Source organism: Sceloporus occidentalis, unplaced genomic scaffold (assembly GCF_023333645.1).
Source record: "Sceloporus occidentalis isolate IW3139 unplaced genomic scaffold, rSceOcc1.0.p SCAF_8, whole genome shotgun sequence".
Lineage (NCBI taxonomy): Eukaryota > Metazoa > Chordata > Lepidosauria > Squamata > Phrynosomatidae > Sceloporus > Sceloporus occidentalis.
In genome coordinates this window covers 16700333-16714475 of record NW_028316988.1, presented here as the reverse complement: position 1 = coordinate 16714475, position 14143 = coordinate 16700333, and the positions used below count along the sequence as shown (strand labels likewise).

At 43.3% G+C, this 14143-nt stretch overlaps 1 protein-coding gene across 2 annotated transcripts; it reads left to right on the top strand.

Annotated features, from left to right (window-relative positions):
• Positions 1-963: 963 nt before the first annotated feature.
• On the top strand, positions 964-11597 carry LOC149308061 (zinc finger and BTB domain-containing protein 43-like). Of its 2 annotated transcripts, none has more exons than XM_089535000.1 (2): positions 964-1052; positions 4834-11597. In XM_089535000.1, exon 2 carries the CDS (start codon positions 4846-4848, stop codon positions 6235-6237), a length of 1392 nt encoding a protein of 463 aa, XP_089391126.1. In that variant the 5' UTR covers positions 964-1052; positions 4834-4845; the 3' UTR covers positions 6238-11597. The 2 variants fall into 2 exon arrangements, with proteins under 2 accessions (XP_089391126.1, XP_089391125.1); XM_089534999.1 differs by lacking the exon at positions 964-1052 and adding an exon at positions 2596-2656.
• The last annotated feature ends 2546 nt before the right edge of the window (positions 11598-14143 follow it).

Sequence of the window (14143 nt, the reverse complement as noted above, 5' to 3'; positions counted from 1 at the left end):
AAAAACAACCTGACAGTGGTCCTCTGGGGTTTATTTGGACTTCAGCTCCCAGAATCCCTCACTTTTGGCCAAGCTAGCTGAGGCTCCTGGGAACTGAAGTCCAAAAACAACCTGACAGTGGTCCTCTGAGGTTTATTTGGACTTCAGCTCCCAGAATCCCTCACTTTTGGCCAAGCTATCTGAGGCTCCTGGGAACTGAAGTCCAAAAACAACCTGACAGTGGTCCTCTGAGGTTTATTTGGACTTCAGCTCCCAGAATCCCTCACTTTTGGCCAAGCTATCTGAGGCTCTTGGGGACTGAAGTCCAAAAACAACCTGACAGTGGTCCTCTGGGGTTTATTTGGACTTCAGCTCCCAGAATCCCTCACTTTTGGCCAAGCTAGCTGAGGCTCCTGGGAACTGAAGTCCAAAAACAACCTGACAGTGGTCCTCTGGGGTTTATTTGGACTTCAGCTCCCAGAATCCCTCACTTTTGGCCAAGCTAGCTGAGGCTCCTGGGAACTGAAGTCCAAAAACAACCTGACAGTGGTCCTCTGGGGTTTATTTGGACTTCAGCTCCCAGAATCCCTCACTTTTGGCCAAGCTAGCTGAGGCTCCTGGGAACTGAAGTCCAAAAACAACCTGACAGTGGTCCTCTGGGGTTTATTTGGACTTCAGCTCCCAGAATCCCTCACTTTTGGCCAAACTGGCTGGGGCTTCTGGGAGTTGAAGTCCAAAAAAACCTGACAGTGAGCCTTTGGAGCTTATTTGGACTTCAGTTCCCAGAATCCCTCAATGCTGGGTAAGTTGAGGTCCAAAATAGCTGGAGGACCCAAATTGAGAAGGCTCTGGTGAAAACTCTATGGTCAACCCACTAAGAGACGCTCTGGGCGGCGCTCTATGGCTTTCTCCCCTTCACATGACCCGGAAGCGGAAGCGAAGGACCGGAAGTAGGAAGTGATTGGGACTTCCGGGTCTGTTGTGTTGGGCTGGAGGAGGCAAGGGAAGGTGGAGGTTTTCTCGCTCACCATGTGAGGGGGGACCCCCCCATTGAGGCATTCCCCCCAGGACAGGTGAGTTGGGCAGGAGATGGGCCTTTTTGGGGGGTGCCTTGGCTTTGGGGGAGAAGGTGAGGATGGCAGGCTGCTCCTTGATCAGAGCCAGAGGAACCTCCCCTCCCAGGAGCAGTCTGTCCTCAGGATCAGCCCAAGGGAGGCCAAAGACCCTGGGCAGCAAGGGGATGGTTTTGGGGGGAGGTACTCAAGCAAATGATAGCACTTGCCCATTGGGAGACATTGGGGAATACTTGCCCATAGGGAAACCCTACTAGTCCATAAGAAAGCCATACTTGTCCATAGGGAATCATTGGGGAATACTTACCCATAAAGAAACACTGGGAATTACTTGCCCATAGGGCAATATAGGGGAACACTTGTCCATAGGGAAACATACATCTCCCTATGGGTAAGTATCCTCCAATGATTCTCTGTGGTCAAGTATGGTTTCCCTACAGGCAAGTGTTCCCCAGTGTTTCCCTATGGGCAAGTAATTCCCAATGCTTCTCTATGGGTAAGTATTCCCCAATGATTCCCTATGGACAAGCATGGCTTTCTAATGGACTAGTAGGGTTTCCCGATGGGCATTTTGTGGTTGTGGTTGTGTGCCTTCCGGTCATTTTTTTTTTTAAACCATCTGGTCACCCTAAGCCTTTCTTTGCGGCTTTCTTGGCAGGTTTCTTCAGAGGAGGCTGAGAGAGTATAGCTGTAGAGTCTGCAGTAATAGATAGATAGATAGATAGATAGATAGATAGATAGATAGATAGATAGATGCCTCATTCACACATGACAAATATGATCTCTCCCTGTGGCAGCCATCAAGCAGCAAACAAACATTTGGTTAATGTTTCAATTGTTTCGTTTTGTTGCCGTTGTGTAGTCCAACATTCAAACCACTACACCACTCTTGGCTTATTTGTGGCTCCCCTGCATCCTCTAGTAAGAACAGAGGCTTTGGAGGAGAGGCAGGTTTGTTTTTCACTGCATGGGGAACGTTCAAAACAGCTGCAGTCCCTTTCGTCGCTTTGAAAGGACCATTGCAGCTTCTCATCAGCTTGAAGAGTGCAATAGAAATGATATCTCTGGGGTATGGATTCCAGATGTCTTGGGGTCGCCCATCATTGGCGATCAGCCCTGTGGATGCCAGCCTCTTCTCCATTTCTCAAACTGGAAGAAATTAGAATTGAAAAGAGAAGACAGTGTCAGCGTGATGCAAGGAAATTAGTTTATTGCAGCCCAAGGCATCTCAAAGTCAGAAGACTCTTCCTTCGGGTGCTAAAACCAGAACTTGCCCAGTGTCACATGGACTCTCATAAAGAGACCTTTTATTTGGTATTAATAAGTTTTATCAAATAGCGCATGAGACTGCTTCTGCAGTTCCTCTGAAGGAGTCAGTCTGTTGCTTCCGAAAACACAACCATAGCAGACTTTCCCTGCAGTTGCTTCCTTGGTTTCTCGTATTGGTGCTTTCCTTCCTTTTGTGGATCGCTATTAGACCGAATTGGCCATTGCTGGAAGCCAAGTAGACTTACTTTCATGTAAAGCTGTTCTCCAGGAAGGGGTTGTCCATCATTCGTAGGCTGTGATCCAATTCACATGTACCTTGGGTCCCATTAAATCTGGTAAGATTTATTTCTGAGTAACCATGCTCAGACCTACGCTTTCAGTGTTTCTGTTTAGTATATGTCAAACGTTACACACCTTTTTGCATGTATATGATGCCTCAGAGAATACACCACAATAGGACATACATACAAGTTGTCTTGTAATTTGTTCTTATTATTGATCTTTCTAAAGTGTGCCTGGGCCTTTTTTTTTTTTAGGTAATAGGAGAAGAAAGCTTTATACACATTATTTTAAAGGTCCATATTGTAGATGGGGTTGTGGGTGTGGATAGAAGACCAGTAGGTTTATTGGTAAGCATCTAGTAAATGTAGAGCAGTGTTGCATAGTGGTTTGAATGTTGAAATGTGACTATAGAGACCAGGGTTTGATTCCCCACTCGGCCATGAAACCCCCCGAGTGTCCTTGGGAAAGGCACATGCTCTCAGCCTCAGGAGAAGGCAATGGCAAACCTCTTCTGAACATAACCAAAAACAAAACATAACTTGGAAACAACTTGAAGGCACACAACAACAAATGCAGGGCAAAGATGAAAGTTAAAGTGGTTCACAAAGCTAGACTAGGTGTGTGCGACATGCAACTCAAATGCAAAGATTTCCAAGAACTGGCAAGTATTCACCAACAGAAGGCAACAAAGAGGAGAAGGTTTCAGATGCCCAAAATATTGCTGACTAAAAGACTAAGGCCCCATACAGACAGGCCCAAATAAAGCTGCTTCAGGTCACTTTGGAGGTATGCTGTTTAAATGATGAATGCGTACTAAGAGTCTGGAAGCTGTGCCAAAGCTGCGTTCTAGTCCTTAGGACTGGTTCATGCCTTTGGCGTGGCTTCTGGACTCTTAGTACGCATGCATCATTTAAACAGCATACCTCCAAAGTGACCCAAAGCATCTTTATTTTGGCCTGTCTGTATGGGGCCTTTTTCAGCTTTTTAAAACTGGCGTATTTGTTTTTGAGATTCTTTTTATCCACTTTGCTTTTCCTGGCAGGCTGAGAGGCAATTGATATTTCCCAAATGAAATCAAGCCACCCAAACTAGGAGCCATCATTACATCTTGTGGCAGCGATTAACTTCCCATTTTTAAAACAATCTTGTCATTTCTAAGGTTATTCCTCTTTTAGAGAAGACGTCCGCTCCAGTTAGAGTTATTCATTTCGTTTTGGTAGGGTCTTTCTTTCTTTCTTTCTTTCTTTTTTCTTTTTTGGCCTGAGCTTTTAGAAATGTTTTGCTGCCCTTTTTTGCCATGAGCATCATCTTGTGATGTAACAAGCTGCTGTTGCTGGGGTAACAGGAGTTTCTTCAACAGAGTCAAGTTCCTGTTTTTGCCTTAGAGATGCTCTTATGCATTCCTGGATTGCTTGTACCTTGGGGCACCCAAGTAAAACGTGACTTACTTTGTTATTTAAATCATGCGCTACATGTCCTTCTGCATGTCTTCAGCCTGGCTGTGAGGCCTAGCTGCAGAGGTACTCCGAAATCATCCCTTCTATTGCAAGGCATATGCTTACATCGGTAACTCGGAGGGGAATCGTCTGCATAGAAAATAAAATGGGGGGATAAAATAGCAAATCCTAAGGTGAGCACAACAGGATGGTTGATTTGTGGAGAAATAGGCCTACTCTTCCCTACCATTTTCTCCCCACACTAATCTGATAACACATGACCTTGTGGGACATAGAAGAGAGGTAGGGAGGCTATGTCCAAATGATGTGGGACAAACAGCTCCCATCTGCCCACGGCAGCATGGCAAATCATAGCTAGTCATAATAGGAGTTGTAGCTGAACAACATCTACAGAGGTTTCAGTGTTACTTTGTCCTAGCTTCAGTAAGGAGAATTAAAATGTCTGCTACATGTCAATTTCTTCACACTCACACAAAGTTTTGCAACACCGAAAGAGAAGGTGAAGCAGCGTCTGGTGTGGAAATTCAGATTTGTTAAGTACCCAGTCACACAGGAACAGATTGCAATTGGCTCCAGGAGTCGGTCAATCAGGGAAACTTTTATAAGATCGTAGAGCAAGTTGGTTCTTCCCAGATACCAGAAAAGATTAATATAAATATGTATGAGTAGAAAGACTAGTAAATGTGCTTACTTGTATATTTTTGAGGAGTTATTCAATTGCAAAGCTAGGCTTGCTTTTCCATTCATGAATTCAATGTTGTCTTATTTTTCAGTCTGCTGATGAAATGGAGCCTGGGACAAATTCTTTCAGAGTGGAATTCCCTGACTTCTCTAGCACCATCTTGCAGAAGCTAAACCAGCAACGCCAACAAGGGCAGTTGTGCGATGTTTCTATTGTCGTCCAGGGTCACCTCTTCCGAGCCCATAAAGCTGTTCTGGCAGCCAGCTCCCCTTACTTCTGTGACCAAGTGCTCCTGAAAAACAGCCGGCGGATTGTTCTGCCTGACGTCATGAATCCCAGAGTCTTTGAGAACATCCTTCTGTCGACCTACACGGGACGGCTGGTCATGCCTGCTCCGGAGATAGTAAGCTACCTCACGGCAGCAAGCTTTCTTCAAATGTGGCACGTCGTAGACAAATGCACAGAGGTTTTGGAAGGGAATCCTTCTGTTCTTTGTCAAAAGCTGAACCGTACTAGTGACCATCAGTCTCCAAGCAGCAGTAACTACAATGGCCTTGTGGAAAGCTTTGAGCTTGGATCTGCTGGGCAGACTGACTTTCACAAAGTACAGGAGCTGAGGGATGGTGAAAATGAAGAGGAAAGTTCAAAAGATGAGCTCTTGTCTCAGTTAACGGAACATGAGTATCTGCCCAGTAATTCTTCAACGGAACATGACCGGCTGAGCATAGGAATGACCAGCCAGGATGGGGAAGAAGGAGCTAGTGATAGTGCTGAGTATCAGTACACAAGACCACTTTATAGCAAGCCCAGCATCATGTCTCACAAGCGGTGGATCCATGTGAAGACGGAGCGGTTTGTGCAGGACTGTGAAGCTGTTGAGGTGCATGGTCCTTACGATGAGCACCAAGTATCCGAGTCCATAAATGCCATTCAGGCTGACCACACTGTCCAGACCTCTGCTCCCGAAGACCTCCGCCTTAGTGAGAAAAAGCTGGAAAGGGAGTTGAGCGGGCAAGCCAACGAGAGCAATTACGATGAGCAAGTGGATTTCTATGGGTCTTCCATGGAAGAGTTCTCTGGGGATAGGGCTGATGGGACTTTAAGCCTTCAGAGACAGGATGTGGCAGGTTATGGAGAAAGCGTGAATCTGACTTCAGGGATCAAGGAAGAAAATGCCCTCTCTGCGTTTTCTACAGGTGATAAGCTTTACCCGTGCCAATGTGGCAAAAGTTTTACACACAAGAGCCAGAGGGACCGGCACATGGGCATGCACCTTGGGCTTCGGCCTTATGGCTGTGGTGTGTGTGGTAAGAAATTCAAAATGAAGCACCATCTAGTTGGGCACATGAAAATCCACACAGGCATCAAACCCTATGAATGCAACATTTGTGGGAAGAGGTTCATGTGGAGGGACAGTTTTCATCGACACGTAACTTCTTGCACAAAATCATATCAAGCCTGTAAGGTGGAACAGAATGCTACTGAGATGAACTGAAGAGAGGGGAAGATATTGGAGAGGGGGGAAGCACATATAATTGCTTAGCCAAGTAAGCAGAATGAACACTTTGCACAGGGCAGTGCCTGGTACTTTTCATTTTCTGGATGATATAAAAATAAATTCTGTGGAGAAACTGTGGATGCAAGAAGGATGTTGGTCTCCAAGGTGTTGTTGAGCGTTTCTTTCCCAAGATTTCAGAGGAGGAAGCAAGGTGGTACTTCAGCCTGGTGACCATTATGTTTATTTATTATTTGGTGTTTCAGTAGCATTTGGGTTTGTCATCGAGAGAGAGACATTTCTCACTTTCAGTTCATCTCAGTAGCTTTCTGCTCAATTATTTCAGGTTGAGGAAACATGTCCTGTAGAGATACAGAGGCCTCCTCAGTTAGGGGTTACTCTCTTTCGTTGTATTGCCCAGTTTAACAGTAGTCGTGTTTAAAATGTTTTGCAGTTTTGCGACACTTTAAACATAAAACAGATACACAAGCAGTTTACCTGTTTAGAACCAAAGGGTGACCAGATTGCTAAACACAAGTTGCTAGACAACTTTGAGGTGCCAACAGCTTTAACGGGTGGCTGTTTTTTGATCAGTCGAACTTTGAGTTCCATTGACAGGCTCTGTTTGTCTTGGCAGAGTGCTTCTTCTTCCTTGTTTTTAACTTTTTGTCAAGCACTTGGCTGTATTGCGATGGACACTTTAGAGGCAGAATATAACCTCATTCTGTCCCCGCTGTCACACCTCCCACCCCCAATTGTGCCTATGGGAAGGGCCAGCCAGACAAGATTTTACTTTTGGCTGCTGCAATAGAGAGCATTGTGTTTGCTCTCCAATAGATACGAGAAAGCTCTTCACCGGCACTTATGGCTCAGAACAGATGTTGGTCCAGTTGTAGTTGAAAGACTTGCACTTAGAGAAGAGAATGCAATCTACTGATTTCCACTTCAGGGTTCACAAAGTAAGCTTATGGTACCAACGTGCTCACTTAACTCAGATTGGGAGCTGTGAATGGCCAAGGTTACAGAGGCCTAAGGAAGCTGCTCTGTTTCCCTCCCTTTGGGTGCAACTCAGTGAGTAAAAATCCAAATGGCCTGAGCTGGATGTTCTGTATGGCCATGTCCAAACCTGAAGCATCTTCTGGATTCCTGAGCGTACTTTTAATCTTGGCAGAGGATGAATTTTTAAACACTGGATTTGTTCTTGCAACCCAGACAGGGTTATAGATTTTTATTTTATGTTTAAGTGCTACACTTCTTCCTTACCCTACCTACCCTCACTCCCTTCCTCACCCCTGCTGCAGGGTAAATGCACAAGACAGAGGCAACTTACAATGGTCAAAACATTTGTGCTGCTATTTGATTTGAAAACATAAGATAAAAAAGTATTTTGCTATGGACAGAAGCAGGGTGTATATGTCCTGGGAATGTGAGCCAGGAGGATTAGCTTGTGCCAAGGGGGCTTGTCAGTGCCAAGGCATGTTTCTTCACCACCCCCTAAGCTTCATCTTCTAAACTGTGAATAGAAACAGAAAGAGGGGGTGCAGAAATGGTGAAGATTGTGTTTTAAATCTATGTGCATACACCAAGGGAAGCAAACATTTCTAAGGTTGTTACCCCCACTTCCCATAATAAGTAGTCTTTCCGTATGATAGGGTGGCACCAAGAAAGGTTTGGTTGATTGGTAAAGTAGTAGTTGTTTGTGCAATTTCCCCTGTGGTGCATTGCTTGCAGGTTTTAAATTTCTTTTTGAAACCCTGTATTGACAGCTTTTCCATATTGATCCTCTCCCTCTTCCTGGTAATCTTCTAAATTACCAGTTTCTGTAGCGCAGCACTTCTGTTGTTCAGCAATGGACGTGTGAATTGGGATGGTCAGGTTCTGATGGTTATCCCATTTATGCGATGGTCTGATGGTCATCCCATTTATTCGAGAAGTACCTCAGACCGCTAGTGGCTGCCAGTGACTTGAATCCGAGTAAGCATTGAGCAGGGATCTACTTGCTAACACTGTAACCTGCTAAATGTATAGAAGCACTTTGTATTTAAAAATGAAATAATAAACAAAAATACCCTTGATAAATGCTTTTTAAAAAGGACTGTAATACATACATATATATATTTCTCTTCCTGGTTTGTTTTCTGATTCATGTTGTCTGTCCAATTGTTCATTTATTTTAAACCTTCAGAATTTTATAATGGTAAGAGGCTTTTTTGTTTACATAAGCATTGGGTACTGGGGGATTTGGGTAGAGAGAACTACAATCCTAAGGGCCTGCTTTTAATTTTGTGTCATTAAAAATCCTGACTGCCTTAGAATGCCCAGAAAGCCATTTTCATTCTTCTAACTGTTTGATAAACGTCTGTGGCCTCATTTAGGACAAAGAGGGTCTCTGCTTCTTGCTTCAGCATTTCTGTCATACTCTAGCCTTATAAAAAGGAGAAAGGAAGAAGAATGAATGTAGCAGCAGCTTGATTTTAGCATGAGCTTTTGTGGATATAAACCCAGCTTCAGATGCCATTTGAAGTGATAGCCAGGACTCAGGATACAAAGCAGATTTAAACAGTTGTGGGCTGGGATATACTATGATCCAGCAAGATGACCCTTGTTATAAATTTTTAGAGGGCTGCATAACACGATAGAAAGCCAGTGTTGTGTAATAGTTTGAGTGTTAGACTATGACTCTGGAGAGCAGGTTTTGATTTCCAGCGTGGCCATGTAAACCCATTGAGGGTAGGTATCACCATCTCAGCCTCTGAAGATGGCAATGGTAAACCTGCTCTGAAGGAACTTGCCAAGAAAACCCCATGATAGGTTCGCCTTAGGGTTGCTGTGAATCGGAAACGACTTGAAGGCACACAAAAACAACTAAGGTGATAAAGGTTTTGCAGATCTTTACAGTGGTCAGTTGGTGACTACTTTAGGAGTTTTCTGGATCCATTTACAGTCCATCACATTCCCACAACTCTATAAATACTTTATATCCTCACTGGTTATCACTGTACTGCATCAGAAGAAGCGGGTTTATATCCACAAAGGTTTGTGCTACAATAAAGGCAAGTTAGTCTTAAAGCTGGTGTTACATTCCTTCTCCTCCCCGCCTCCTTCTGCCTCTTAATGCTGCAAGAGACTAAGAAGGCTACTTCTTTGAAATCTCTGCCTTCACAGTTTCTTCCTCTGTTTCCCCAGTGCAGCCATAGCAAATGGAGCAGAAGTTCAGCCTTTCCCAACATGAGTGCCAACTTCACTGCCGGCCCTGTTTTTGTCCTATTAATTTGCTTCCTGGTGTGTAGGATTTCTTGCCAAGAAAGGGGAATTAAGGCTGGAAAGGCTTTCATTGTGCAAAGTCTCTGTGTTAGGCAGCTGAAAAAGTCATAAGAGCAAAGCCCTGATGTCTTTCAGCCAGTCTGTGCCGTTCCTTAAAGCTTAAGACCTTGTGCTCAGTCCACTGCGGCCTTCTTCTTTTTAAACACCAGAAAGGAATGGGAAGCTCAACAGTTTCCCTTTTCCGTTCTGTGGGGCTTGTGCAAGGAGACCCTTTGCAGAAGTGTACCCCTTTGTTTAGCAGCACCATGCTCCCTGTAGAAATAAAGGAATGGTTGTTGAATGATTACAAATATCACTACAAACCAAAATGCAGTTGGAATTATAAGCGATTTTGTATGAGAGAAGATATCCAAGAACCTGTTCCTTATCACTTTCAGTGTTTCAGTCACGACTTGATATCTCATTAGGAAACGATGGACTGCTACTTGGACAATCCTGGATCTATCAGGGAGATGATGCACAGTCAACTGTTTCTCCCGCTCTTCCTTGGCCACAGTTATAAGCAAGACTTAGGTATGTTGTTTACTGGCCCAACAAATCATTACCGGAGCATTGGCTTCTTTAACTTCCTATAAGGAAAGACTAGTCCTAAAGCCGTAGTGAAGAACCTGTAGTCCTTTTCTAGATGGTGGGACTCCATGATCCCTTACCATTGGCCATGCTGATGGGAGTTAACATCTGGAGACCATCGGGTTCCTCACTCCTGGCCTAAAGTCTAGAATATGAACAGATGTTACTTTCTTTCATGGGTTTAGGATTTTATGTGCTGTGCAATATGTCTTATCGCCATGCTATCCCAAGTTCCCTTTATCGTTGCCTTGCCAAAACGTTTAGAACACATTTGTGACAAGGACGCCAGTTCTTCTTTATTCCCTTTCCAGAAAGGGAGAAGCAGCCCTCGGGTGTCCCTAAACTAAGCATTTGAATCCTGGCTGCTACCTTTCAGACAACTTAGGATGGCACATCTTCAACTGTAGTTTGTTTTTCATAGTAGAGATACAGTATTCCAGCTGACTTGTGAAAATAAGGATATGTGCTGGGTTTGGGAACTCTATTCTTATTCCTAATCCTTAAAGGATTTTAGAGGTATTAACCACAGACCCTCGTGTGCTTAACAGGTGATTTGTCAACACTTTGCTAAGACAGCATGTTTCACAAGTCAAAAGAGCGTAGGTTGATTTGTAAAGGCTGCTCTTGGCATATTTTTTGTTTTCTTTTCCAAAATGGCAAATCCTGTATGTGGATTGTTTTAGGTCAGATGTTATTTCTAAACCCGAGAGTCTCTATTTTTAAAGACATTTCTTTTATCTAGGAGAGGGGGATGTTAAAACATACTGTAAAGGTCTATTTCTTTTTTGAAAAAATCCTCATACTTCTACAATCGCCCCTCCTTTCTTGCGGACTTGAGATCTGCGGACTTGAATATTCATAGAGGGGCTACCTCCATTAGTTTCAATGGGGTCCGCAGCGCACACTCGCAGGCATGTTCCCCCTTCAAGCCTATAGGGCTTGGATATAGGCGCATCTCCATTTTCGCAGGGGGCTCCGGAACGGATCCCTCACGAAAACGGAGAGCTGACTGTATTTAATTTGCATAGTTACAAGTCTAGCTGTTGAAGCCTCAAGTGGAAAAAGCTGGAAAACTGATTGTATATTGACATTTTTGATGTGGTGACATCCTCATTCTTCTATTTTGCTTGAAGCTTGCTTCCTCAGTTAGTTGCTGCTCAGTTAGATTTCTTGAATCAATGTAAATGTTTATACAAGTGAGGTGAAATTTCCTTATCCCACGACAGAAAATAAATTCCCTTATATGCATTTTCACATATATTAAAATCCCTATCCTGTTGATCTTCTGTGAGTTGTTATGCCTATATTGCAAAGGTTGGATGATTTGATATCTCTATAATACTGCTGTCCTAATAATGTACAGCATGATTTTATGTGATATTGCTGTCTCATTGTTTTCTTCTTATAGAAGAGTCGGTTGCTCTTTTGTATAACGTTTTAATAAATGATACCTGTCTTTCACTGGATTTATTTATTTGTCCTTACCTCTGTTTCTCCCTCCCCCTCGCGCAGTGTATTAGACGATATACATGTACACATGGATGTGCAATACGTATGCCCTCACATTGTGCAATGTATGACAGTAGTCTACAGAAGTGTGGACTATGACCCAACATTTTGCCTTTAATATCTGATGGGTCACTTTTCATGTGTTTAAATAAGGGTGGGCAATGTCTGCTGGAGGCCATTTTTCAGATTGTCCAAGCGTTCATAGAATTGTAGAATCAATTGAGGGGTCCCCAAGGACCATCCAATCCAACCCCATTCTGCCATGTAGCAAGACAAAGCAGCCCCATCAGATGGCCATCCAGCCTCTGTTTAAATCCCTCCAAAGAAGGAGACTCCATTACGCTCCGAAGGAGTGTGCTCCACTGTTAAGCAGCTCTTATTGTCAGGACGTTCTTCCTAAGGTTTAGGTGGAATCTCTTTCCCTGTATTTTGAATCCATTGCTCCAGGTCCAGTTCTCTGGAGCAGCAGAAAACAAGCTTGCTCCATCCTCAACATGACATCTCTTCAAATATTTAAACACACCTCTTAACCTTCTCCAAGCTAAACATACCCAGCTCCCTACGCATTTCCTCATAGGGTTTTTTATGGTTTCCAGTCCTTTCACCATTTTTGGCTGTTCTCCTCTGGACACGCTCTAGCTTCTCAACATCCTTTTTTAATTGTGGTGCCTAGAACTGGACACAATAATCCAGGTAAGGCCTGACCAAAGCAGAACAGAGTGGTAATACATTATTTCGCTTGATCTAGACACTGTACTTCTGCTGATGCAGCCTAGAATCGCATTGGCTTTTTCAGCGGCAGCATCACACTGTTGACTCATTATGTAGAGAGCTCTTGTATCACTTGTGAGAGTCACTGTAAGAAAGAAGTTGGCAGCATGACCTCAGATGCATTTGGTGCATTTGACCAAATGCAACTGAGGAAGTAGACTATAGTCTACGAAAGCTCATACTGCCAACTTACCTTATTCCGTTAGTCTCAAAAGTGCTACAAGATCTCTCTACATACTGATTCCATAGACTAACATGGCTGTATCTTTGAATTCTACCACTGTTGACTTAGATTCAACTGGTGGTCTACTAGGACTCTGAGTTACACATTCCCTTAGCAGGGAAGAAATATTGATCCTGTTGTGCATTCTTTAAATTTGTATTTATTCACTCCTGAAATCTAATATGTTTTAATAGTTTTAAATAACTTTGAGATTTAGAAGTTCCAGAAGCAATGGAGAAATAAATATCGCTGAGGGTCTTGTAAATCCCATTCAGACTCTGAACATGGATGGGAAAGCTTTACTACAGAAGGACTCCCAGTTCCACTCCATTATGATTGAATTAAAACACTTTTCAGAATCCAGTCTCTTATAGAGAGCGGCCATAGAGTCTCCATCGGTTGAAGTCGACTTGAAGGCAGCGAACAACAACAGAGAGTGTGAACATCCAGTAACTTAACCCTGTAATCACACAAGACGGAACGTAATCTCTTTGTTTTACAGAGAGTATCCAAATTCAGGCATTTATTTTCAAACCATTAACAAAAATTATCCCGTCCTCAAGATGCTTGCCCTCCGATGCAGCTGTCACAACTGACTTTTGCCGCTCAGGACCTGAGAATGTTTGCTTTCCAAACAGAGCAAGCACACTTTGACTTAAATCGGGGTCATTTTCCCTAAATCCCCAGCAAATTTAATATTCACGCGTAAGAATTTCCTCAGCCTACCGAATGTATTACAAATAGAGAACACATGGATACATTTGGTTTTCCCGATCATTCGGTTCATATTGATCCTTGGCTGTACCTAAACGATCCTTGATTGTACTTAAATTGTCATTAATATAATGTGAAATCTTGGCTTTACAACTCCATAATAACAGGGTGTTGTTATATAATGTATAATGTGTATCAATATATCTAAGACCTTTCTTTTTTGGGGGGTTGTCTTCATCCCCAAAGCAACTTCCAGGTTATATCATTACCTGTAACTAGTTAGTTCTGGACACTATTTGACGGACTAATGGCATTTTTGGAAGCATTTTGACACGATTTTTTTAGTTTTAGGCCATTTCCTTATCGATTCTAAACCCCTTCAGTAATGCAAAGTAACGGAAAAGAAACACAAGCAGCATATCAAGCACCACCAAGTTACCTTTACGACAAGTTACTTCCCAAGCGCTGTAATGAGTTATGGGAAGAAGCTGCTTTCGATAAACAACTCCCCAAGGTTCAGCTAGATCCAAAAAGATAACAAGGAGTCTGGAGAAGAGAGAGACTCATAATGTAAATACCTTGTGAAATACTCATTCTTTAAAGTATACACTAAACCGGAATGGATCTTGATCTCGCTAACCTTCATATCCCTTGAGGAACCAAAGCGTTTGTGGTTTTAAGAACCTGACGCTCAGCCGAGTCGGGTCATAAACTTGGCAGCCCCTCAACTGAAGACCCTTTCCACCGGTGCATTTCAGTTTAGACTTCTTAAACTGGCAACATTTGCTGAACAGA